Here is a 26,785-nt window from a genome sequence, read left to right as displayed (position 1 = left end):
GAAGATTCCATGCCTGGCTTTTGCTGATGACCTTACTTTATTAACAAATGACATGCGTGAGGCCACTATGCAGCTTCAAACACTGCACTCTATAGCAGCTAAAGTGGGCCTCATGATCAACATTGGAAAGACAGAGTTTATCACCAACATCAAAGATGCCCCTACAACAATGGGAGTCAGTGATACAAAGCACATCAACAAAACTAAAAATGTGAAGTACCTCGGAGAGTGGATATCGGAGGACCTAAATGAAACGATGGCTCTTGAACAAAGGAAAATTAAATTAGACAAGGCCTACCATGCCTGCAGAAAACTGTATGCCTCAAAACATTTATCAAAGAATGTAAAACTGAGACACTATAATGCAGTAGTCAGACCATCAGTCATCTATGCAGCAGAATGCCTATCCCTAACTAAAAAGACCCCACTGAGAGCCCTGGAAGTGCAAGAACGGAAATTCCGGAGAAGAATAATAGGGCCAAGGATCCTACCAGATGGAAGGCGATGGTACAAACCCAACAATGAGCTCTACCAGCATCAAGAAAACCTCATAGATGCCATCAGAAGAAAACGTCTGACTTTCTATGGACACCTATACAGAATGGATCCTAATAGATTATCCCATAAGATCTTCAAGGTTGCTAACAAAGGCAAGGCTACTGGATCCCCCTGGACCAAACACGTGGACAAAGATCTTGCAGAGCTTAATATTAATCAAGCTGCCATTACTGACAGGAATGCATACCGTTTAATGGTCAAAACTAAACCTTTCCTAACATCCCTTACATCTGCTAGCCACAGAGGAGTCGGGAATTGGTCAGAGGAGTGCAAGAAAGAATTCAGCGATAAAATGAAAGAGTACTGGGCCAACAGGAAGGCTCAAGAGGCCACTAAGAACACAATCCAGTACGCTAAAAGGGGCAGACGACGACAAAAACACAACTAGAACACAAGCACCGTGGTCCACAGATGGCCTAAACGCAAAGAGAGGGAGAGGTGGTGAAGAGTTTCAAATACCTAGGGGAATGGATTGAATGGAACAACCTTGAAGGGAAAGCAATGGAAGCGAGAAGGGCCAAAATGGAACTAGCTTTCCAGGAAACCAAAAACACATACAATAAGAAAGCCCTCTCTTGGAACACCAAAATAAGGCATTATAACACAGTAATTAAGCCAGAAGCACTCTATGCAGCAGACACACTAGTCATGGGGAGGAAAGGGCAAATGGAGAAATTGGAAATCAAGGAGAGGAAAATATTGAGGAAAACATGGATCCCAAATTCCAAAATAATGAACAAGTTTTTTATAGAAACAAATCCCTCTACGTAAAGTCGGAGAGACTCTCGGATACCATAAGGAAAAGGAGGATTGATTTCTATGGACACATATTCTGAATGAATCCTGACAGATTAACTAAACAGATCTTTGACTTCTTTTACAAAAAAAAAAAAAAAAAGAGGCTAAACCCAATTGGTTTAAGGAAATCGGAAAGGATCTGAGAGATCTTAAGATTACTGAACTCATGTTAAAGAATGGTACAGCTAAAACTGTGACCAAAGACAAAACTAAGAGATTCCAAGTTAAGACCAACACCAGAAAACCGATTCAGATATCAGAGGAGGAAAGGAGAAGGAGATCAGTTAGAATGAAGAACTATTGGGAGAAGCCCCAAGCATTTAAGAAGTGATTGATCTGATGTACCCCATAGATGGGTGATTCGAAATGAAGAAGACATAATTGTCTCCTTCCCGTATTCTAGTTCGGAAAAATGTAACTTTATCGTACTACAGTTACTTTCCGCACTGTTTTGTTACAAATTGCCTTTGATTACAGTAACGGATAGTCAGAAAGATCATGAATCAAGGAGCACGAAACTTAACCCTGGCTTATTGCAGCACTGTGGTTCCATTCCCATCCACACCAAAAATGGCATCTCCTAATTCCCAGCTCTAGTAATCTGCCACCATCACATTATGGACTAATTCATGGGTTAAAACATTCACAACAGATAAATCACCTTATAAAGTTTGTATTACCTTCATTAATCCAGGACCAGAGAACCATGCTTATGACTCTGGTAACTTAGTGGACTGTTCGTTGCAAAACAAATAACGTTAACTTTTATGTATTATTAAAACATAACCCATGAACACGTCTTGCATCTTTCATAGCAAGACACAAACAACAAAACAAGAAAATGTCAACACAGGAATCAAACATTCATCGCAATGAATCAAAATGATTTATATTTTAATTATAATTATTTATTATTTTATTATTGTTATTATTTATTTTTTATTATTATTATTATTATTATTTATATTTTAATTTAAAAGAAGTTATTTTACCATGTTTTGTTTGTGTCATTAATCTATAGACTGGTTTGACACAGCTATCCATGCCACCCTATCCTATGCTAACCTTTCATTTCTTTGTAACTACTACCGCCTTCATATACTCAATCTGTCAAATTCATACTTTGGTCTACCTGTGCCGTTTTTACCGCCTACACTTTCCTCAAAAACTACCTGACAAATCCAGGATTTCATAAGGTGTGTCCTGTCATTTTGTATCTTCTTCTAGTCAAAGTTTGCCAAATCTATCTCCTCTCACAAATTTGATTCAGTATCTCTTCGTTCGTGACTCGATCTACCTATTTCACCTTCAGCATCCTTCTGCAACACCACATTTCAAAAGCTTTTATTCTCTTTCTTTCTGAGCTAGTTATCATCCATGTTTCACTTCCATACACCACATTCCAGGCGAAAGTCTTCAAAAACATATTTCTACTTCCTATATCAATATTCAAAGTGAGCAAATTTCTTTTCTTATGAACGGCCTTGTTTGTGCTAGTGTGCATTTTATGTTCTTGTTTTACTTACTGTTCACAACAGCCTCTAAAGTTATTTTACATTACTCGTTTCAAAATTCTGCCAGGCTTGGTTGTAAACATCTCGCTCTTAATGTAAAAGATCACTCTCCAAGGAAGTTGCATAAATAACTCTCGAAGAGACAAATGCAGGAATCATCAGATTCTTGTTAAAGATCCAGTACTTCTAATGTCTTGGATTGAAAGGATTTCAGTGGAAATAACAGAGAAACTTCACCATTTATGGCATTTTGCAGTGATACACAGCAAAATTAAGGGCTTTCGCATTATTAAAAACATTTAAAATGGTAGTGTTACAGGGTTTCCAACTAATCATGTTAGTCATTTTGTTATTTTTAATAAAATATAAGGATAGCTGTTGAAAATTTAACTTGGGAGAAATGTGAAAATTAACTAAATTGAAGGAAAACTATCTTTGGAGAGGAGAAATTCTTGGCTTAAAGACCTGTGTTGCTGGTATGGACGAACTTCCATGAGAATCTTTCGAGCCACTGTTTTGCGAGTCATAAATCATTTGCCAACGTTCGAAGGAAGACTGTCCTAAGAACTAGAAAAATATATCTTCCTATAAAAAAATTAGATTCCAGGTGTTCATGTGTCTTAATGGTTCCGTAGACATTATTATTTATTGCATTTCTATACAGATTTGGTATCATAATTGTATTGTTTAGCCAGAATTAATACAATGATATGACCTTTATGTGTAAATATTCTCAAAGTCCAGTAAGTCTTATTAGACTAGCTATTGAAAGTGTTTGATCTGTAATTAATGTTCATGTATTCTTGTGCATTCAAAATTGTTCTCAGACGGTGAAGCTGTCATTTGACTTCCCATTTTATGGTAATCCGGTGAGGAATGTCACAATTGCCACTGGTGGATTCCTTTATACAGGAGATTATGTACATTCATGGTTGGCTGCTACACAATACATTGCACCACTTATGGCTAACTTTGATACTAGTCTTTCTAACGACTCCTATGTCAAATATGTGGACAATGGTAAGTTAAGAGTTAATCTTCAAATAACCGTGCTTATATTTTTAAAAAAAGTTTCAGTGATTGAATGAATTTATTGAAACAGATGGTATTTAGATCAAACTTAATAACAAGATTGGACAAATACATTTTGAGACTTGTTTAAGAAGTGTTGTTATTAATGATATGTTGACAAATGAGGTGCTTGGGGTTAAATAGTTGTAAGCCACATAAAGTGAATTTTACAGGAGACATCACAAGGATCAAAAAGTCCATAAATCAGGTGTTTTGTCTTGTTGCAATAAATAACCACAGAGTATGCAATGTCACGTCTTAGTTTCTTGAAACACTACTCCGCCAATGGCTTGCCGTCCTCTAGTAGATAAGAAAAATGTACAAATCTCAATATTGTTCAGTGTGTGGCTTACCATTATCTAGCCCCAAGCACCTTAAGTAATCTCTGCAGTTTATAAATCCCATGTTTGTTGTTTCATATTGATACCAATGACATAAAATAACCTGGAAAGGAAATTATTTTGTTCCACCGTATTCAATACCACTTAAGATCCTTAAAATCTTCAATATTATTATTATTATTATTATTATTATTATTAAATCAGTCATTTTTTGGTACAGGTTACATGGTTTTTGGTTACACTTGTACACGTGACATAACAGTAAACAGATCCGCATGACATCTCGGGAATTAATACCAATTTAAATGGTCCGTTATTGGACATTATAAATTTCCCCTATGGGAATCAACATCTATATCTCGGGAATTTTCGTGATGAGTACTAAAACTTTTATTCGCTGAGCATTCAGTTCTTCCATGTTGGTGGTATTTTTCTAAGGTTTAACTTTGACTAAATATTTTTTATATTATTTCTGGTTGGCCTCCGAAATAAAAAAACAGATTATGTTCCAGTGAATCACAACAATTTTAGTGTACACTGTAAGTTATATATATATACTGTTTGTCAGTCATTTGCCTAATCATTTTATTTGGACAGTCTACTCTGAGCCTATTTTATGTTTTCATGCTTTTTCAATAAATATTTGTATATGTAATGAACAAATAGTAAACTTTGTAGGATTCTGTGGAACAAATCAACCCATTTGATCCCATTTTTATTCACCCATTAATCAGGTTTATTGTTTAGTGCACTAACATATCCTCATTCATCACATTTCATTATTTTCAACATTTTACTGTGTCATTGATGGGAGCCGTGAATTAACATGCACAAATAATAGCATTGAAAAGATCAACAACAAATGCATTGTACCAATGGATTGGACTCGCAGAATGAAGCTAAGCCTTCAAAGGAAATGGAGCTGTGCAGCTTGCCTTTGGACATGGCCAGCTATCTTATCAAATAAACTCAATCCTGCTGATCTGCCTGCTTGTTGTTGACCCCTTAGTTTACTAAATGTTTTCAGCGCCAGTATGAAGTAATCATTCAAAATACTTAACATTAAATACCGAGCAAGTGGGTGCACGATTCGGGTCGTGTAGCTATTGGCTTGCATTTGGGAGATAGTGGGCTTCGAACCAACCCCACTGTTGACAGTCCTGAATATGGTTTTCCATGGTTTCCCATTTTCATACCAGGCATATGTTGGACCTGTACCTTAAACAAGGCCAGATTCGCTTCCTTTCTACTCCTAGCCCTTTCCTATCCCATCACCGCCATAAGACTGATCTGTGTCAGTGTGGCGTAAAGCATACGCCGGCAGCGCATCGATCAATTGGTCAATCGCCACGCCATTTCAGGAGCTTGTGGAGAAAGTTTAGTAACCAGACTTTTGGGTCTCCAAGCAGTAACCATCAAGTTGAGATTATAAGTGCAGGAAGGGAGCACATGTTAGACAAATGAGTGTTAACTGTGCCCCTCCCCAGAGTCATTGGCTCAATTAATTTTGTGCTGTATTTGTATAAAGTCTCTTAACCTGAAATATTGTGCCTCACAGTTGAAAAAACATTGTAATAAAGGAGAAGTTAGTGTTGAACTTGAAATAATTACTGTACAAAATTTTTGTTTAAAGAACAATGTAAGACAAGAAAATGAAGACAGGGTTATGTCAGTTGTGTCTAGCGACAAGTAGCTCTGTAGCTCTGAAAATTTTCTAGATATCTTTGCTAGTCAACATTGTCAAGCATGAAGTTTATAAAAGATAAATATAGAAATGAACTAATAGATGAATACCTGCACTCTTGCATCCAACTTAGTGTAACCAACTATGAACCAGACATCAAGACAAAATGAATTGTCAGATATCATATTAGGATGATCATGGTTTTGTTATTAAGTGTACTGCAGATCAATTGTGTACTTCAAATATGTAATTGGCATAAGGTATGTTCTCATTGTGAAAAGAAGACTGTTCAAACTCAAGTTTGGTAGCCCATAGTATTCGTTCAAATTTCAACAAAATTCTCTTTCATATGTAAGTGCTAGTTATGTTCTTATAAGATGACAGTAATTTGCCTTGATTGAAAAATTTGTTGTGATGAAATATTTTCTCTCTTCTTTGCTAACTGCATATTGGATTAGGTTCTCCTTTTGTTTTAGAGGTAAGTAATCTTAATGTTGAAATATATATCTGCATGTAATTGTATATTGTCAAGCTACTTCCTGCAAGAATTGGAAAAAAACTTCAAACTAAAAACTTCCGTAAATTTATCTCTAAAATGCTTGCATTCCCTATAACCAACTTACTGTTGTTGCTTGTTTGTTATAATGAGTTATATTGCACTCTTGATAACTATTTCTTTGAAATACAGTAGTTCCTCCTTGTATTGATGCTTTTCCATTTGTCTAATTAAAAGCACTACATTTCTTATTAGCCATCAACATCTAAGCAATATCTGTTAATTATTTAAACAAAATTCATTCCTAGGCCACTAGTAAATTAATATTTCTTACTCAGTGATCATATTACAACATGGTGTTCAAGAGTACCAATATCCTAACACAGCAACCATGGATTCCAATACAAACAAGGCAGGACAGTAATATTCGTAGGCTATGCACAAAGTTTTGATGGACTATACCTTCTTTCTTTCTTTCTTTCTTTCTTTCCACTAGCAGCCGTTATTTCATCAACTACATGTTTTTGTGTCACGTCATATGAAGTTTAATAAGTTCATGTAGTTGAACTTTTGAACTTTCAGCATGGAATCACAGAATGTGTTTAACCCATAGTCAGTTTTTCATAGTACCCTTAGTAGAATTTGATGTTGGGACGTTTTCTTTCTGTGTGTTGCAGTATTATAAGGTGTTGTCGATAACAGGCATTGGATTGGGTTCCAAATTAGGGATAAGCTTCTCTTTTAACCAATGAATATAATATTCATTATTTATATATTTGCGGTAGTCTACACTTTTCTTGTGGGACTGGTAAATAAGCAGCGTGTTGGGAAGAAAACCTCTCCGGCCACCTCTCGAGACGAGGATAACACTCCTGAAGTGCAATTGTCATTCTAGGCCTTAGGAGAATGGCTACTATGAACATTATATAGGTTTCATCTTCATGTATGGTAGGATGGCATTCTTCCACTTGAAGCTTAACTCTTTTACTTTATCACAGTCATCTTCCTCTTCCTCCTTTCACGTTATCCAGCTCCTGCTGGGTCAGGGCATTTATAGCAATTCTCCACTTTCCTCTTTCCTTCCACCATTCCTCTTGCATCATTTTGTCCCAGTTCAGGTTTCTTCTTCTTCTTGGACTCCTCTTTATTGAATCAATCCATCTTGTTCTAGGTCTCCCCTCTTGCTCTCTTTCTGTCAAACTTAATCTCCCTCATCTGTTTTGGTGTTCTTTTCTCCTCCAATCTCTTTACATGTCCAAACCATCTTAGAGTACTCCTATCAATTTCCTCATTTAGATTTTCCATTCCAGCTTCCTTTCTCACATCTTCGTTTCTCATTCTGTCTTTGTGTCCAGTTCTCAGCCGCATAAGTTCAAATGGGCACACAATACATTTTGTACATTATCTCTTGATAAACCACACCCGGGCGACTGGAGTGGGATGATGATGATGATGATGATGATGATGATCTCTTGATACTTCTTTATTCCAGACAAGGTTTCTTACACTCTGGTGGATTGCATTGCCCTGTTGCACCCTCTCGCTAATCTCCATGTTCAGCTTTGTATTCTGCATTTTCACTCCGTAGGTATTTGAAACTGTCAGCAATTTCAAGATTTTGACCACCAATCTTCACATTATCTTTCCCTTGTCTTTCTCCTCTTGATATCATCATGGTCTTGCTTTTCTCTGCAGTAATTTTCCTACCATACTTTTCTGTTTTCTTGTTCAGTACACCAGGTTGTTCTTGTACTTCTTTGCTGTTCATTCTCCATACCACAGTATCATGTGCAAATATTAATAGTTTCATCTCCCTCTTTTACAATATTGCTATGTCCTTTGAAATCAAACTTCTCTTCTAACACAGGCCATAATCTAGATATTGGAGTTTTTAATTTATTTTATGAATGTAAAATTTGTGGATTGTGCATCAAATAACACACTTATCCAAATAGTCATTGTCCATTACATGTTCCTTTTCTTTCTGTGTTTTTCCTGGTGTACCAAATGAAGTTCCTGCTGTCCCATGTTGTCTCTTTTCTACTAAAATTCTCTTGATTGTTCTCGAAGATACTTTTATTGCATCTGCTACTCTTTATTGTACTTTCAACAACTCTCTTCTGTACTGTTCTAGAGTTTTTTTTCCTGCTCTCCTCAGCTTCTTTCTTCATAGAACTATAAACACAGAGGACAATCTCCCGTATTTGTCCTCTTTTTTCCGTGAACTCCAGTTTAGAATTTACAGGTGGCATAACTCACTTGGCGCACAAATGGTAGTAATCTGCACTGGTAATGAACCAATTTGCTTTAAGTTACTGGCCGTACTTCCCAGTCAAGTCTGTTGCAAGAAGCAGCCCCTTCCCTTCCCACCCCAATTCCGCATTCCACTAATATATTTGCTGTCCTTCAACAGGAGATAAGTCTGCTTTCTCCTTCAAGTGCCATACTGACTTGAAGCAGTTACATTTTGGGGTTGTTCGAACCACCCACACCCATTTTGGTTTTGGACAGGAATTGAAAGGTGGGACCTTTCCTGATGCCACATGATTTTTATAATGAAAATCTCAATGCAGGATTGACAAGGATTTGAACATCAGCCTTCTGGGTGGGTACCCAGCAGCTAAGCCAATGAGCTAATCACACCCCCTTGATGGAGTCCACTCCTTAAACCTTACATTTTAATATTATCTACTTCAGATAATAACCTGGTATCTTGATAACGGAAAACTGACCTTCTGCATAATGTAGTTAGTTAGGTGCTGGCCATGTCTACTTAAGATATTGGGATTGAATCCATTTGCAGATGGTTACCATAGTGTGTTTAAATGTAAGAAAGCTGTCAGTAGATCAGTATCTTGAAGAACTCTTTTATTATTAAATCCTAAGTTTTTTCATTCTCTCCACCACCCCTCATCTATCACAGCGTTCCAGTCTAGGTTGTACTGCTTCATGTTGTTCTAATCAACATCCAACAGTTTTAGCCAGATAATCCTGAGTTATCTAGAATGAAAATTCACATCTTTAGTAAAACCCCACTTAACTGAACTTTTAGGGGGCAGAGCCGTTTCAGATAACCTTCCTTTCTGTCGCATTTATTTTTGCCTGCAACAAAAACTGCTTCGTGTTCACTAACACCATGTATTACCTCAGTGTCTCTGTAGAGCTCATCTGGTTTTACTGGCACTACATCCAGAATATTCTTCCCTTTCAGATTAATGTATTTGCCATTTGTTGGTCATGTCGTTGTTGGCATTCATAAGATCTCTGGTAGTACAGGCATCAGATTCTTGAAGGACGGACAAAAGTCCATTCGGCACTCCATGTCGTACTGCATTGGCATGCTGCTGCTAAGTAACTCAACATCTGAGTGGAACCAGACACTCGCTAGATCAGGTGATAATCTCTCAGTAGAGGGAATGGTACTAAAATCCATCATACTTTCAGGCTCATACACCGCCACTAAAATTGCTCTCGGTCTGGGTAAAACCAAGAACAAATTGTCCCCACTTTTACATCCTGGGGTATTCGAAATTCCCTGTACTTGTGGTAAGGTATACATTGGCCAAACATGCCGGTCCATTGGTACCCGTATAAAGGAACATGAACATAATGTTCATCTCAACCAGCCAGAAAAATTGGCAGTACTTTGCAAGAGACTATCCTCATTTTTCCGTATTGAAAGTCTGTTAAAGGAGAGCAATAAAACTTTGATTTCCACCTATTCAATACATTACTGTATTGTACATTACTGTAATGTAAATTGGCAGTAGCCGAGCACGCTCTATCGTTGGGTCATGTCATGTTCCAAGATGCTCGAGCTCTTACCCACACTAGACACTACAGGTCCAGGATTATACAGGAAACTGTGGAAATACGTAGAAATCCTAACGATTTCAACAGGGACACTGACTGTCAATTACGTAATACCTGGTTACCAGCCATTGAGGATTTACATAGGTAGTTCCCTTCCCTGTCCCTTCACGGTTGTTATTTCGTCTCGGTGTTTTACAAATTCGTACGTTCCTCGTCGCCAGATGTTTAATTCCAGGCGTGTGTCAATGTCATATGTTACATACACGTTATGTGACCCTCTTAGACTGACTCTGATGGTTCCGTCAGCTTCCACTTCGAACGCTAGCACTGTACCGCATCCAGGGAGCCATCTGGTGACAAATGAACGTACCATTTCCACTTCTATTATAACGTCTAAATTCAAAAGCTCATTGTTTAAGAAGCCTTTCCACCGAGCTCGATAGCTGCAGTCACTTAAGTGCGGCCAGTATCCAGTATTCGGGAGATAGTAGGTTCGAACCCCAATGTCGGCAGCCCTGAAAATGGTTTTCCGTGGTTTCCCATTTTCACACCAGGCAAATGCTGGGGCTGTACCTTAATTAAGGCCACGGCCGCTTCCTTCCCACTCCTAGCCCTTTCCTGTCCCATTGTCGCCGTAAGACCTATCTGTGTCGGTGCGACGTAAAAAAACTAGCAAAAAAACGAAGCCTTTCTTGTGGACAGTTGAGATTTTCTTCTGATGACGCAGGATACAGTTCTCTGCGAAACGTAAAGAATTTCACGTTATTTCTTGACACGGCATAAGCCCATGTATGTAATTATTCTGAACGACTTCTCAGGATCTCTTAACCTTAATTGAAATTATCATCTCTGAACCTCCCACCTTAACAGGTATGACACTAGGGGCCATTCTGCCACCATAATAGCTTTTCATATTTCATGTATCTTGATTTAAATTCTGGTGCCAGTACTGTTAATGATTTTCAAAGTTAAGCATTTATTATTGATTCAGGATGTTCATGCTTTAATCTATGATACTGCACGCTTAAAGTAGTGTTGTAGAACTTATCATATGGTCTGTGTTTTGCTAAGCAAGCAGTCTTACTCTAGCTCTGCTATTGGATAAATGCTCCATCATTTTTTTTTTTTTTTTTTTTTCAGTTGTTAAAAATGAAGTTATACTTTTCAGTGTTGACTCAGTTAAAGTAACGAAGTTCTCCAGCCTGTCAAACACTAAATATAACAACAACAACAACAACATCCCCTGTAACATATCTTTAAACAGAGAATTTCAATAGCATGTGTTTCATAAATTGGTTTTGCTTGGCTGTTTTATTCATTTTTCTAGCTTTGTTTGCAGAACCCACAGCCCATTCAGAGATGCATCAAAGACAGTTATAATTGTCCTTGCTTGTAGCCTTCTTGAAAATGAATTTTGAATCTAAAATAGACTGGACAACTTCTATACCATATAACAGTTAATTGTGTCCAGGTTCTGCCTAGTCAATACAATTCAGAATGTATTATTATTATTTAAACTATCATTTACTTATATACAAACATTAGTACATGTTTAGAGAAACCAACAAATTCTCTTCTTCGGCTTGTTAGTAAAATCACATGTATTAAAGACCTTATTTGTAATGAACAATGTGCAGACACATTGCGGACAAAATGACAATACAACAAAGTTAGAAAATTCAAACGTGAAAATCCTTTCATATTATATCCCAATTCTATGAAATGTCAGCATATCAACACCTTATTTAAAATGAACTATGTGCCAACAGTTTGGGGACAAAATGACAATAAATAAATTTGGACATAAAATGAAAGATTCTTATATTTAAATTTTTAACATTGTTGTATTGTCATTTTGCCTGCAATCTGTCGACACAGTTCATTATAAACAAGGTCTTTTATACATGTGATGTTACTAACAAGCTGAAGAAGAGGATTTGTTGTTTTCTCAAAACATGTACTTATGTTTGTATATAAGTAAATGATAGTTTAAATAATAATAATAATAATAATAATACATTCTGAATTGTATTGACTAGGCAGAACCTGGACACAATTAACTGTTATAATTAAGTCAATACGGACCATTAGTGGCCATCATGGTCAAGTTAAGATATTGTATACCATATGCAGTGAATCAATGGAAAGTGAGGGAAAAAGAGTACAATTCAAAGGACTTCACAAGTTCCTCTGCACTTTTTGTGAAATCATAATCTCCTGTCTTTCATTGTTTGCATTATTACAGAGTATGAGTATTTATGAACTAATTGACTTGGTTTCTTTGTTTTGTTTTTTTTTTCTTCCAGGAACTGCATTTACAGTACAGTGGATAAAAGTGAAGTTACAAGATAAGCCTGAGTCTGGAGAGTTCACCTTCCAAGCAACGTTATTGAAGTCTGGTGACATTATATTTGTGTACCAGAATGTACCCATTGTTGTGGATCAGATTACAGATGACAGCCATCCAGTGAAAGTTGGACTCTCAGATGCTTACATTATAGACCGGACTATATTCTGTAAGCAAAATTGTTAAAGTTCTTAATCAAGTTTTGAACGACTGAGATGCTGATACTCCATTATGATAGTGATTGAGACCTCAGTAGTAATTTTAACAGTAGTTTAAATACACTGATAGGGGAAATTAAAAAGTAGATAATTTCGTAAAAATTGATTTAGAAACAAACACCAATATACAGAGACGGTTTCTATTTAGGGAGGTTTTATGAGCTAAGAAACAAGGTACGAGATCATAAATGCAAGTGCATGAACCGCTTTTCAACCCTAAGTGGTAGGCGTTGATTTTACTCTACCCGCAGGCAATAAAACCTTTCCAATTTTAAAAACTTCTGTGATACTGGATATTTATGAATTCTAGTTTTCCTGTAACTAATATCTGAGAATTGTATAATTTTTATCACAAGTAACGAAATGTTTTTCCTTTGATCAATCAATCAGTTAATCAATCAATCAGTCAATCAATCAATCAATCACTACTGATCTGCATTTAGGGCAGTCGCTCAGGTGGCCTTTTCTTAAAAGATCACAAAGAAATTGGAAAATTATTGAACATTTCTCTCGGTAAGTTATTCCAATCCCTAACTTCCCTTCCTATAAACGAATATTTGCCCCAATTTGTCCTCTTGAATTCCAACTTTATCTTCATATTGTGATCTTTCCTACTTTTAAAGACACAACTCAAACTTATTCGTCTACTGATGTCCTCCCACGCCATTTCTCCACTGACAGCTCTGAACATACCACTTAATCGAGCAGCTCTTCTCCTTTCTCCCAAGTCTTCCCAGCCCAAACTTTGCAACATTTTTGTAACACTACTCTTTTGTCGGAAATCACCCAGAACAAATGAACTGCTTTTCTTTGGATTTTTTCCAGTTCTTAAATAAAGTAATCCTGGTGAGGGTCCCATACACTGGAACCATACTCTAGTTGGGGGTCTAACCAGAGACTTATATGCCCTCTCCTTTACCTCCTTACTACAACCCCTAAATACCCTCACAACCATGTGCAGAGATCTGTACCCTTTATTAACAATCATATTTATGTGATTACCCCAATGAAGGTCTTTTCTTATATTAACACCTAGGTACTTACAATGATCCCCAAAAGAAACTTTCACCCCATCACCCAGTAATTAAAACTGGGAGGACTTTTCCTATTTGTGAAACTCATAACCCGACTTTTAACCTCATTTATCATCATACTATTGCCTACCGTCCATCTCGCAACACTATCGAGGTCACCCTGCAGCCACTCACAATCTTGTAACTTATTATTCTGTACAAAATAACTTCATCTGCAAACAGCCTTAACCCTGATTCCACTTCTTTACACATATCATTGATATATATAAGAAAACATAAAGGTCCAATAATACTGCCTTGAGGAATACCCCTCTTAATTTTTACAGGGTCAGATAAAGCTTTGCCTACTCTAATTCTCTGAGTTCGGTTTTCTAGAAACAGAGCCACCCATTGAGTCACTCTTTTTTTTCTAGTCCAATAGCACTCACTTTTGTCAGTAGTCTTCCATGATCTACCCTATCAAATGCCTTAGATAGGTCAATCGCAATACAGTCCATTTGGCCTCCTGAATCCAGGATATCTGCTATATCTTGCTGAAATCCTACAAGCTGAGCTTCAGTGGAATAACCTTTCCTAAACCCAAACTGCGTTTTGTCAAACCAGTTCTTAATTTCGCAAACATGTCTAATATAATCAGAAAGAATGCTTTCCCAAAGCTTACATGCAATGCATGTCAAACTGACTGGCCTGTAATTTTCAGCTTTATGTCTATCACCCTTTTGTTTATACACAGGGGCTACTATAGCAACTCTCCATTCATTTGGTATAGCTCCTTCAAGCAAACAATAATCAAATAAGTATTTCAGATTGGTACTATATCCCAACCCATTGCCTTTAGTATATCCCCAGAAATCTTATCAATTCCAGCTGACATTTGACATTTGTTGAGTAAAGGTGCCTCTTAGCTGAGAAATTGCTGTAAGAGCTATCACGTTAAGAGGATGGATGATAATTTCGTTATGCCATTAATTAATTGGTCCATCATTTAAAAGTGTTCAACATGCTTTGAGACATATGGATCAGGCCATTGGAGTTCTAGAACTACCAAGGATGACACGTCCTGGTCATTCAGATCTTGCAAGATCACCACACTACCGCGGTCCAAGGGAAAAAAATCATCTCGAGGCAATAAGAAACATCGTTTGAAAGGAATGTAAGACAAAGACTTCTGGAAGCCAGTTTGAAGTCAGGAAGACCTGCCACTGATGTGCAGCTTACTCCTCAGCACCAAGCTGCGCAATTAGAATTTCTGCATCAATACCAGAACTGGACTGTCGTCCAGTGGTCAATGGTACTATTCACAAACGAGTCACAATTTGGTCTCTGGTCACCGGGAGGTAGAGTGAATATGGAAACGGACAAGGGAGCGATATCCATCTTACAATATCTCTGAGAGGATGCCATTTGGAGGTGGCTCAGTCATGGTGTGGTATCAGCTTTGAGGTGTGAAGAGAGCTTGTAATCATTGAAGAGGTGCTCTGAATGAACACCAATACATTGAGGTGATGTTAACAGAGCATGTAATCCCCTTTAGTCCATTTGTCGGCAAAATGCCAGACTGATGAACGACAAAACCCACCCTCATTGTTACTCGTTGTGTGTCAGAATTTCTCACGGCATTGGGATACAAAACCTGAACTGGCCAGCTTATAGCTCAGTCCCATTGAGCACCTATGGGATATTCTTGAGCAAAATATCAGACGTCTAAATTTTGACACCCTGAATGAAACAAGACCAGCACTATTCGAGAATTGGATAGCGTCCTCGAGGAAATAATCCAGGACTTTGTGGGTTGCATGCTGCAGTAAATATAGGTAAGGTAAGGGTGTATTCTGCCCGAAGGCAGGTCCGAACCTCCGCAGAGGTGTTCCTGAGCCGGAGTTTAAGTACGGTAGGGTGGCCAGTTCCTTTCCGCTCCTCCATTCCCTTACCCCCCACCAACAGCACGTGGCAACCCATCCAACTCCTGACCACGCCCAATGTTGCTTAACTTCAGAGATCTCACGCGATCCGGTGTTTCAACACGGCTACGGCCGTTGGCGCGGTAAATATAGTTAGTCATAATCGCCAGGGGTGGAAATGCATTTCACTATTGTGAGAGAGCAAGAAGACATTCAGTTGCAATATGGTGAACAAAGATAAGTCAGTGTCCCTTTAATTCTATTCAGTGTAATTCAGTTAAAGTACAGAAATGTGCAACTTTTTGATAAATGCCATAAAATACTGTATTGTAAGAATAACTTAACAGTGACCTTTGACGATGAGAATAATGTGCACAGGGCACAGCCAATGCAGTCTGTTTTGTACTCAGTAGAAAACAAGGCATCAGGTAAATAAATGTAACTTAAAAAGCTGAAATGATGTCTCTTTCTCGTTGCCAGTCAGTTTATTAGTATCTTGAGTCTGTCAGTAAATGCATGGATGTTGGTCATGGAGTCTTGAATGTAAGAAGTTTTTTATCTTTTTCTTTTTTTAACTTGCCTCTCATTTATGTTTCTGTGTTGAATAGGTAGTCTTTGTGTAAGTTGTTTTTAGGTGGAAAATGTTTGCACTGAAGAAATCTTTCCTCCTAATTTATTCTTTATTTTTACTTTGTTTTTCATTGTGGAAAATGCTATGATTTTAAAGATTATAAAGAGATATAAGAAGGAAAAGGCCTTAAAAGTTGCCTCCCTGTGCCCATCTATTACTTTCCTCTTCCAATCTCTCATGACACCCAGCTGGATTTGGTCTTTCCCCCACCCCCCAGCTCATCTCGCCATCAAAGCCGTAGTCTACCAAGGGGTTGAGTTGTTCTCTTTGTATTCCTTCCATCATAGCTCCAGGTGCTCCCTCTTGACATCCTGATTCTATGGATCTGTCTCTCAGGGTGTTTGTGATCTGATATTCATCCATTGCACCATAACTGTTTGTCTTCTGCCTCTACTTTCCTCCATCATCAAAAGGCCCAAGGATTTTTCACATCACTTTTCTGTTAAACCCATAGAGCTTCTCTTTTATCAGAGCCATTGGGCAAGTGGTGGTGGTGGTGGTGATCTTCTTCTTTGGCATGATAGAGCTTTGAATCAGTGTAGTTCCTAGGCTAAAGAAACATCCGTTTCCTGCCTGGAATGTCTCTTTTATGTCAAAGTCCATTTTGTGTGTGGTGAACTATGCATCCAGGTACCTGAATTTATCCATGATTAGAAGTTCATATTTCTTTCTTGAATCTTGATATCAGCATGATTTACAGTACTTGGTCTTCTTTTCATTGAACTGTAGACCCTTTTTTTTTTTTCTCAGCCTGTTTGCTGATAGCTATTGTCATCTCTGGCAGCTTTTTCTTACCTTGGATCATCGCAACGATATCGTCTCTGTAGGGTCTATTTCTGACAACCATTTAGGACTGCATCCAACGAACAAGGATTATTTGTGTGCCTAATGACCCATTTCAGTACTAGATTGAACAAATGAGGAAGTAGTGTATCACTTCAAATGCTTCAGATATATCTCCTCCATAGAACATTGATAAAAATTTATATAATTTGAATATAAAATACTGTTGTAGTAAGAAAGTAAGACTTAAACATGTTGTGATAGTACTTGAAGCATTGGGCAGCTGGTAATGCTTACATTCTGGTCATTTTTTTAAATATTCGAGTTATTCATTTGACAGTATTCGGATGTATTCGTGGTCATTGGTTTGACAGCCCTTTGTGGGCATTGACCTTTCTCAGAAGTTTCCACCAGACTTTCCTATTCAGTGCCACGCTCCTCCAGTTCTTAATTCCTAAGATCCTGATGTCCTGATGCACACATCCCTCCCACCTCAGCTTTGGTATCACAGCTTTTCGGTATCCTTCTGGCAATATATTAAATATCTTCATTACTCTCTTGTTATTGGTACAAAGTACATGTCCAGCCCACTCTAGCCTCTTGATCTTGATGACTTCAACATTTTTGGGTTCATTAAATAGTCTGTTAATCTCATGGTTGTATAGTCTTCTCCACACTCCATTTTCTTCTACTACCCCAAAAATGTATCTCAAAATTTTTCTCTCGAAAATGCCAAGTTTTGACAGAGGCTATGTTTCAGAACCGTATGTTAGTACAGATCTCGTTACAACCTTGTGGATCATTTTCATTCATTTCATTTCTCTTCAGTAATAGGTGTATTCTAAGGCCATGAAAACACCTATTTGTGCAGAGAATCCTTTTCTGGATTTCATCACTAACATTATTTTTACAATTGACCTCCAATTCAAAGCAGGTGAAACTACGTACAACTTACAATTTGTATGAGCCACTTTCAATGTATGGAGATCTTTCTTAGTCACAGGCATATCCTGTATTTAGTCTTATCTTCATTGATATAGAGATTCATAATTCTTGCTGTCCTTTCCAGGTTAGTAAAGGCCTCTTTCATAACTCTTGGTGTTCTTGTTATGATATCAGTATCTGGACTGATTTATAGAAAGTAGTGCCTCTCATGTTAATGCCAGAATCTCAAACTACCTTCTCTAACACAATATTGAACAGCAGATAGGCCAGTGAATCTCTTTGTCTAACTCCATTTGTAGTTGTTGCAGGGTTTGGCAACATATGTTGGATGTTAATGAGACAAAGTATTTTCTATAGGAGCTTTTACTAATGAAATCAATTTTTGAAGAATGTGCATCTCTTGCATTGCCATATACAGACAACTTCTGTCAATAGTCATATGCAGATTGGAATTCAGTGAACAGGTAATGTGTACCAATACCAAATTCGATGCACGTTTCAAGTATTTGGAGTATCATAAAAATTTGATTGACAGTTGATCTTCCTTGTTTGAATCCACATTGGTAGTCTTCAGTGACATCTTTAACAAAGGAAAAACAAGCCTTTTGAACAGAACGGTCAAGACTATTTTATAGGCAATGCACAGTAAATTAATTTCCCTGTAATTGCAACATACCATGACCAACTTTTTGTTGTGATTGGACATGTAATGAATGCTCAAGTTTCATTCATCATGTATTTCTTCAGCAATCCATATCTTTGTATTTAGGTTATGAAGTAGTTTGAAGTATACCCAGGTCCAGCATGTTTTACAAGTTCTGACTGGATGAGGTCCATTCCTACAGCTTTTTTGTTTTTCAAGTTTGTAATAGCAAGAGTTACTTCATCAATGGTTGGCACTTGCACTTCAGTTCGCAGGCTGTCGGTTGCACTTCAGTTCCCAGGCTGTTTGCATTTTATGCAGTGACTATCCTTCCTTGATCATCATGTATATTTCCATTCAGTAGTTCAAGTATCACTTCATCACTGCTCAAAATTGTGCTGTCTTTACACAGAGTTGTTCTTGCTGAAAATCCTTCTGACTCTTATTTAATTTCTGATAAAAAATCTTGTTTCATTGGAGCCTTTCAGATGCTCTAACCCCAAGAGTTCTCTTCTCTCAGGCTCTTTCTGTCTCTCTCTTCTTTATGGTATCTTCTCTTCTCTTCTAGTCACTTTGTATTCTTCCACAGATTTTCTGGTATGATTCTGCTGCATTCTCTTCCATGCCTCATTTTTTTTTTTTTTTTTTTTTTTTTTTTTTTTTTTTTTTTTTTTTTTTTTTTTAAATCTCTCATATGTTTACACTCATGGAACCAGCCATTGCATCTTTGCCCATTTGCTCTTCCTAAGGCATTATCTGCAGCTGTAACAAGGAAATCTTCAAGGTTCCTCCACATCTCACCAATACTCTCACTTTCAGGGAGGACTGTTGGTGCCTTGTTGATTAAATCCGTTTACCTGTGAGCAGTTTCTGGTTCTTTAGTCTAGCAGTGTTAAATTTCCATGCCTGGGATCCGTGTGCTTTCCTTGCATTAGATATTCTTCTTCTGATTTTTGCAACGACAAGGTAATGATCAGAGTCAACATTTACCCCCCTGTAACTTCTTATGTCCAAGTTGAATAGGTGCCTTGCATCTGTCAAGAGGTGGTCAATTTGATTAAAAGTATTGCCACCTGGAGATTTCCACATCATTTTATGTATGTCTTTGATTAAAATGGTACTTCCCACTACCGTATTCTTTGAAGAGGCAAAAGTTTATTCAGATACTTTATTGGAAATCAGTTATGCACTAACATTTTTTTAACCTTTATTGTTATTTCCTGTTTCAGTTGTTCGTCGAAAGACAATCTACGAATATCATCGAGTGAATTTCCAGCGGCAAGCTATCACAAACTGGACAGTTATTTATTTATCTGCTCTTCATACATGTCTGGAAGGTTCTGATTGTCAATCGTGCCTGACATTAGAGTCAAATTTTGTTGTAAGTGAAATCAGTCCATTCTTTAATAAAATATCATTAGAACAGCTTATAAATCTCATATTTTTTCCCGTATTGCCTCAACACAACTAAGGTTATGTTACAAAGAGATTCCCACCTTCCAATACTTGTACAATATCATTTGAACTCCGATGTTTATGACAGGTCATATTTCGAATATGTAGCTTTTCACAAGTGCATTATACTTGAATTAGACTTTGTTATGTTGTGTCAAGTTCATATAGCACATGCAGTATAAATGTTGAGTACAGGACTAAAATGCCCAACCAATTGTGGATTCATTTCTCACCAATGTCTGGTTCGCTGTGCACTGCATAATATGAAGTCTGTTTCAGTTGATTGTTGCCTCTATTTTCATGTGTTACTAAGTACACCACTGAGCCATTACTTTATCACCACCTAGCTAATACATTATAGGACCACGTTTTGCCCGCAGAAACAGCATTAACGCAAAATTTACTCTCGCATTCCTTGAACCAGTCCTTCACATTCCTGGCAGTGTGGCATGCCTCACTGTCCTGTTGGAAGTGGTAGTCACCATCAAGGAACTCTGTTGACATGAATAAATGGACTATTTTCCCCAATAACATCCAGATACCAGATAGCTGTTGGGGAATGGTGTACCAGAATAATGGACCCCAGTATGTCCCATGAAAACATCGCCTGGATCATCACACCTCCTCCACCGATCGTGCGACCACAAGCCATAGCACAGTCCCACGCACAGCTCTGTTCGATGAATCGTGTGCTGGGAAACACTGACCTGGTCATTACCATTGTACCTGTTGGCAGTTTCTCGAACTGTGGGCCTGTGGTTGCTCCAAACAATGTGGAACAGCCTCTGCTGGCCTTTAGCATCAATGAGCTGCTATCAACACACTGTTAGATGATGCATCCCTGTTTGCCCATCGTTACACCACTTTCGATATGTGTTCACAACAACGGCAGCAGAGCAGCCCATAAGCTGCACTGTTTCAGAGATGCTGGTACCAAGATGCCATGCAATCACAATTTGCTGTCTATCAAACGCAGAGAGGTTGATTGATTTTCCCATTCTGACGTTGGAGGCACTATCCCGCCCTTCTTCCCTACTTACCTGCTACCAGCATTTCACATGTTAGCTCCCCCCCCTCTCCAGGTGTACTAAATGTTTCTGGGTCAAGGTGGTCATAATACAATGGTTCATCGCTGTAAATCCTGTGATTCTGATCATAAATGGTTTGTTTTTAGACATATAAATACATATCTTTATCTTATGCCTGCACAGGAGGTTAAGAAAAGTACATACATACATACATACATACATACATACATACATACATACATACATACATACATACATACATTTAGCATTAATGTGATGTATTTTCCATAATAGAAATTTGCAAAACCTAGATAATAAGGTTCTTCTCCTCCTGCTTCTACCACCTTTGCCACAGCCTGGTAGATCATGGGTGTGAACTGTGTTCCACAGGTGGAATTGGCCCTGTTTTACAGTAGGATGCCCTTCCTGACACCAATGTTGTAAGGAGGAATATATTCACTATTACAGGTTTGTGTGGTGGTTGGTAGTGTAGTGTAGTGTGTTGTATGTAATGAAGAAGTGTGTTGTGACCAACAAATACAGCTTCTCTTCAAGTCAGGGGAATTAATCAAACATGGCTAAAGTGCCAACCAGAAATCGAATCTCTGACCCTCTGACCTTGATATTGACCTTTCAGCCAAGGAGCTCGGACATTTAATAAAAATGAGCTTGCACATCAACATTCTTCCTAGTCCAAAATTATCATGCAGCATTGAAATTCTGTAAATTCATTCTGGTATTTAATAGTTGTAGTTTTCATATGTCACATTATTATTATAAGCCTTCTTTCTGAATTTTTCCTCAATTTATTAAGGTTAATGCGTGATTTGAATATGATCCAGTTTAACTTCTGTATGTCCTTCCCAATGCTAATCCTTTGTGGAGGGATACATTCACTATGTGTGCCTGTGGTGGTCGGTAGTGTGATGAAAAAAGTATTTACATCAACAGTCAACACCCACTTCCAGCGCCAAAGGAATTAACCATTCTTAGTTAAAATCCCAGGGTCCTGTGCACCACAGCGTTCCGATTAAATAGCCAAACAGCCTGACAATGTAAAATATTGTAGTTTTCTGGAGTTCTAGTCTTCTTCTTATTTTCCCATTTCCAGTCTTCTGGGTTGGGTTGTGAATCAAGGACCTTTACAGTTTTCTATTTTTCACAGTTACCCCGGGATGAGAACACCAGAAACTGAGTCGCTTTTGGGGGGGGGGGGGTGTAACACTTTTCGAGGCCTTGACTCCGCCTATCATTTTATAGGCTATTAGTACAATGGGCTCGCCACACCCAAAGGCATTTTAGAATTACCACCAGGACTTTTTTCTGGCCACCCCTAATACGGGGAAACAAACGCCTTTTGCAGCCACCCTTAACGTGGAGTGCAAACGCTGCTAGATGGACTTTTGTGGTATTACCTCCACCAAAGGACCATCAGCCCTCCTAAAGAGCCTCATCTGCCTGAAGTCTTTAGATTATACTCATATTTATCCCCGAGTCCAGGGCTGGCTCTTCCGCTGTCTGCACCGTACTGATGTCCACCTTCTGCGCCGTAAATGCCATTGAGATCTTCACGTGTAACCTTAAGCTGGGACCTTTACCAGACGTTATACACCAGGTCAGTGTGCTCTGAGACTTGCGTAGGAAGGAGCGCTGCTCCCTGGGTAGGGCTCCCTCCGAAGAGTGTCCCTATCTGCTACCTACAGAGTTCTACTGTAGTTTACAGTATATGAATATAAAACCAGTGACATGTAGGTGAATATACTTTTAAGTTTCAAAATGTGATTTTCTTATCAAGCTTATTTTATAGGTAGAACTGTTGTACGCATTCTCAAATAAACTACTTGATAGCTGATTCAACAAAAGTGAACACGTAATATGGGTACTAAAGATTACAGAAAACTGATATGGAAGCAATAATAGTAAAATATCAGGATGTGAATACACCTTCAAAATGTTACTTTTGTGATTTTATATGTTTTAAAGAACTATATTTATTAATTTTTTGTCATGTCTTGTCATTTTTTAGCTAAAATTTATTTTTATATTTAAATTATTTTTAGATTGTTCAGCACAATCATAACATAACATAACATAACATAACACAACACAGCATAATAATAATAATAATAATAATAATAATAATGTTTTCTCCTTATCCAGGTTGAATATGTCCTGTCTGTTTACTTTTCTCCATTTTATCACATTTTCACTTTAATTTCTATTTTCATTTCTCACCTTCTTTTTCCTCACCTTCATAACATACTTCTTAGAAATGTAATTTCTGCTACCTGTGTTTGACTTTTGTTCTCTTATCATTTACCAGATTTCAGCACGGGTCATATCTGTGTAATATGCCTTATACCCAGTATTTTGGTACATCTTTGTTACATACAGGGTGGTGTAAAACAAAAGCTAAAGGTTTCCACCTATTCAATACTATTTGTTGTAACCTTAAAAAAAATTACATACACAGTATTTGTTGAAACTAGTAAGTTTTGGTCTTACCAGAGACCATCATCAGTCAAAATCAAAGTTAAGGCAAGACATGAATATAGATAAAATTTATGAAGGAAGCATGAAATTCATTGCAAGAATGCATTCTTCAAATTGGAGGAAAGCTGAGAGGTTTCACAGGACATGTGATTGTGATGAGTGTTTTTCAAATCTTTACTTGTCTTGCATTGAATTTCATGCTTGCTTCATGAACTTCATCTATATTCATGTCTTGCCTTAACTTTGATTTTGACTGATGATGGTCTCTGGTAAGACCAAAACTAGTTTCAACAAATATATGTAACTTCCTTAAAGTTACAACAAATAGTACTGAATAAGTGGGAACCTTTAGCTTTTGTTTTACACTATATTGCTCTTCAGTATGAAATTTATTGCCTATGAACACACAGGGTGGTCGCAAACTTCGTGAACAGAGTATATGAGCGTTAAGGAGCTGATTGTACCAATAAATAATTTGATATCTCGCACCATTGTCATTTTATCAGCTGCTGTCGTTAGCCAATCGGATCATTCCGTGGCTGAATTCAAATGGGCTTAGCGTGGCAGTGTTGCTAAATCTGTACGTGACCGAAGACCAGCACGAGAGAACCAGTCAGAGAATAAAACTTCGCCAGGGAAGGGGCTTTGAATACGGACCTCTGAGCTGAGAGAATCCCACCATAGCAAGTACGCTACGGTGGCACCGGCTGAAAACAGCGGTGTGTTTGATGACTATTTCTCGACATGGTTCTCAAGCCCGTCTTAAGTATCGTGTGAAGTTAGCAGCACTGCCGCGCAAAGCCCATTTGAATTTGCCCGCAAAGCATTCGTTTTGGCTAACTACAGCAGCTGATAAAATGACAATGACGTGAGATATCAAGTTATTTTTTTTCAAATTATTTATTAGTATGATCAAACCTCTAATGCTCATATACCCAGTTAAAGTTCTTTCCGACCCCTCTGTATATTCTGTGATTGAATACACTCCTAAATTTCTATCCATATTTGACCTTTAATTTTTTTGTAATTCACTTTATTGCCCTTAGTTTGCTCCCTGCTAGTGTTTAAAAAAGAAAATTATATTCTGGAGAGTTAATGAATTGGCATATTTTCATTTTAGTGTAAATGGTGCCCAGGAGCTAACAGATGTTCAAATGGAATGGACCGATTCCGACAAGAATGGTTGTTAAGGGACTGTGAGGACAACTATGTCTCTAATACCTCTTATTGCCCGGCAGCAACCGAATATGTGCCTACAGAGATTCATGAGAGTCCCACTCAGTCTAGTATAGTGGGTCAGCTACCTCATAATGCTGCAGAAACTACACCAGATGTTACAATTAGTGGTGCGTAAATTTCACATAAATGTTGTTACATTTCGTAGTAATTATTGTAGAACTTGTTATAATTGAAAGTTGGAACATGTCGTTATTGAATCTCTTGGATGTTTCATATGAATCTGAATATTAGTTCATATTGCTATAGGATCTGTCATCAATTTTCATTGACCTTTCAAGGAAACATTATAAGTAACTGTTGAATGCACGTGTTTTTTTCACATATTTTTGAAAAACTAAGAAGTGAACGCTGCAGCCCTGATGGGCGTTGGCCTACCAAGCAACTGCTGCTTAACATGAAGGCCTAAAGATTACAGTGTGACGCCATTATTCCTGGCTCTCTAAACCTGGCCTGCCATCTCACCATCGTGTAGCTCCTCAATTATTTTCATATAGGCTGAGTGGACTGCAAACAGACCTTAGATGCAGGTAAAACTCTCTGATGTGACCAGAAATTGAATCCAAGACCTCCAAGTAAGATGCAGGCATGCTACCCAAGTATATTTTTGAAAGCTAAGCTGTTTCTATATTATTAATTGATTAACGGGGATAGTTATTCCTTTAATCTCAGCGGAGTTGCTCAATATTCACCAAAATACACACAATAATTTATTGCCCCCACTCAGTAGGCAAACAAAAGTTTCATCTGTATCCAATCTCAGGAAAGTATCCGTCGGGGCCACTAATGATTCTCATACAATTTAGTAAAAGCTCCTATGTTCTACAGTCCTTGGGGCAGTTTGCAGTTCTCCCTGTGGGTGGGGGTGGTAGAATACTTTCTATGATTAACAGTGTGATGCGTATTAATAAGAAAAACGCAAACACCTTGCCCCAAGCCAACATAATTAACCAGAACCGGGGACTCTCAGAACAGTGATATTTGGGCAAGGAGCTGGACAGAATCTGAATACAGTAGAATCTTGGCAGTTCAAACTAATTGAGTCTGTGGTTTGTTCCGATACAGAAATGTTTGGATTATCCAAAAAATAAATGTGCAGTACACAGTTACAGCTACAGCATAAAGGGAGACCTTGAGCAATATGGAGATATCTTGTTGCCAAAGCCATGAAAAGATGAGATTCCTCTGAAGAACAGTGATGAGTTAGACTGTAGAATCTGAAAATTGAACTGGCAACTGCTGAGAAATGTAGAAGCCTGCAGAAATATATTTTCATTGGTTTATCCTAGATTATTTCTGAGATCACTGGCATCCTTCTGGCTTATGTTTGGACGGCTTTTTTTGCATTTGATATTACTCTGTATAGAGTAATAAATAAGTTGCAGGATTGTGAGCTACTGAATCATTATTTCATTAACAAATCTAATAAAAATTTCAGAATATTAGTTTTCAAGTTTTGTATTATCCTAATATTCCACTTTAATGTAAACACACTCTGACCCAGTCACAGATGACCAGCTATATGTTGCCATGAGCTGTTCCTCTTTTTTGGATGGTGTACAACTTTTTATCACTTCAGGAAAAGACCAGGGAGTCACCCCAGACAGTTCCATTCGAACTAAGAATGTGGTTTACCATGAATTCTTTTAATGAAGTTTTCTATACCAATTATAAATAAGATTTAAGTATTCTGTCTCTCATTGCCATTTCATGTTATTTTAATTTACTTTATAACAGTATAGAGGACGCCCGTATTTTATTCAGTGGAGAGCATGGGTTTTTACGCAAGGGTGTGT

The 26,785-nt window shown here is 37.7% G+C and overlaps 1 protein-coding gene across 1 annotated transcript in view; it reads left to right on the top strand.

Moving 5' to 3' along the window:
- Positions 1–26,785, top strand: part of l(1)G0289 (lethal (1) G0289) — a 264,667-nt gene that overhangs the window by 203,711 nt on the left and 34,171 nt on the right. The window contains exons 4-7 of the mRNA XM_067148882.2: positions 3,698–3,890; positions 12,582–12,791; positions 20,007–20,158; positions 24,874–25,099. Coding sequence (XP_067004983.2) covers positions 3,698–3,890; positions 12,582–12,791; positions 20,007–20,158; positions 24,874–25,099 — 781 coding nt within the window. The remainder of the gene's footprint in view (positions 1–3,697; positions 3,891–12,581; positions 12,792–20,006; positions 20,159–24,873; positions 25,100–26,785) is intronic.

Source organism: Anabrus simplex, chromosome 6 (assembly GCF_040414725.1).
Source record: "Anabrus simplex isolate iqAnaSimp1 chromosome 6, ASM4041472v1, whole genome shotgun sequence".
In the NCBI taxonomy this organism is placed as follows: Eukaryota; Metazoa; Arthropoda; class Insecta; order Orthoptera; family Tettigoniidae; genus Anabrus; species Anabrus simplex.
Note: the sequence above shows the minus strand (reverse complement) of the source record. Positions and strands in the feature narration are given on the sequence as shown.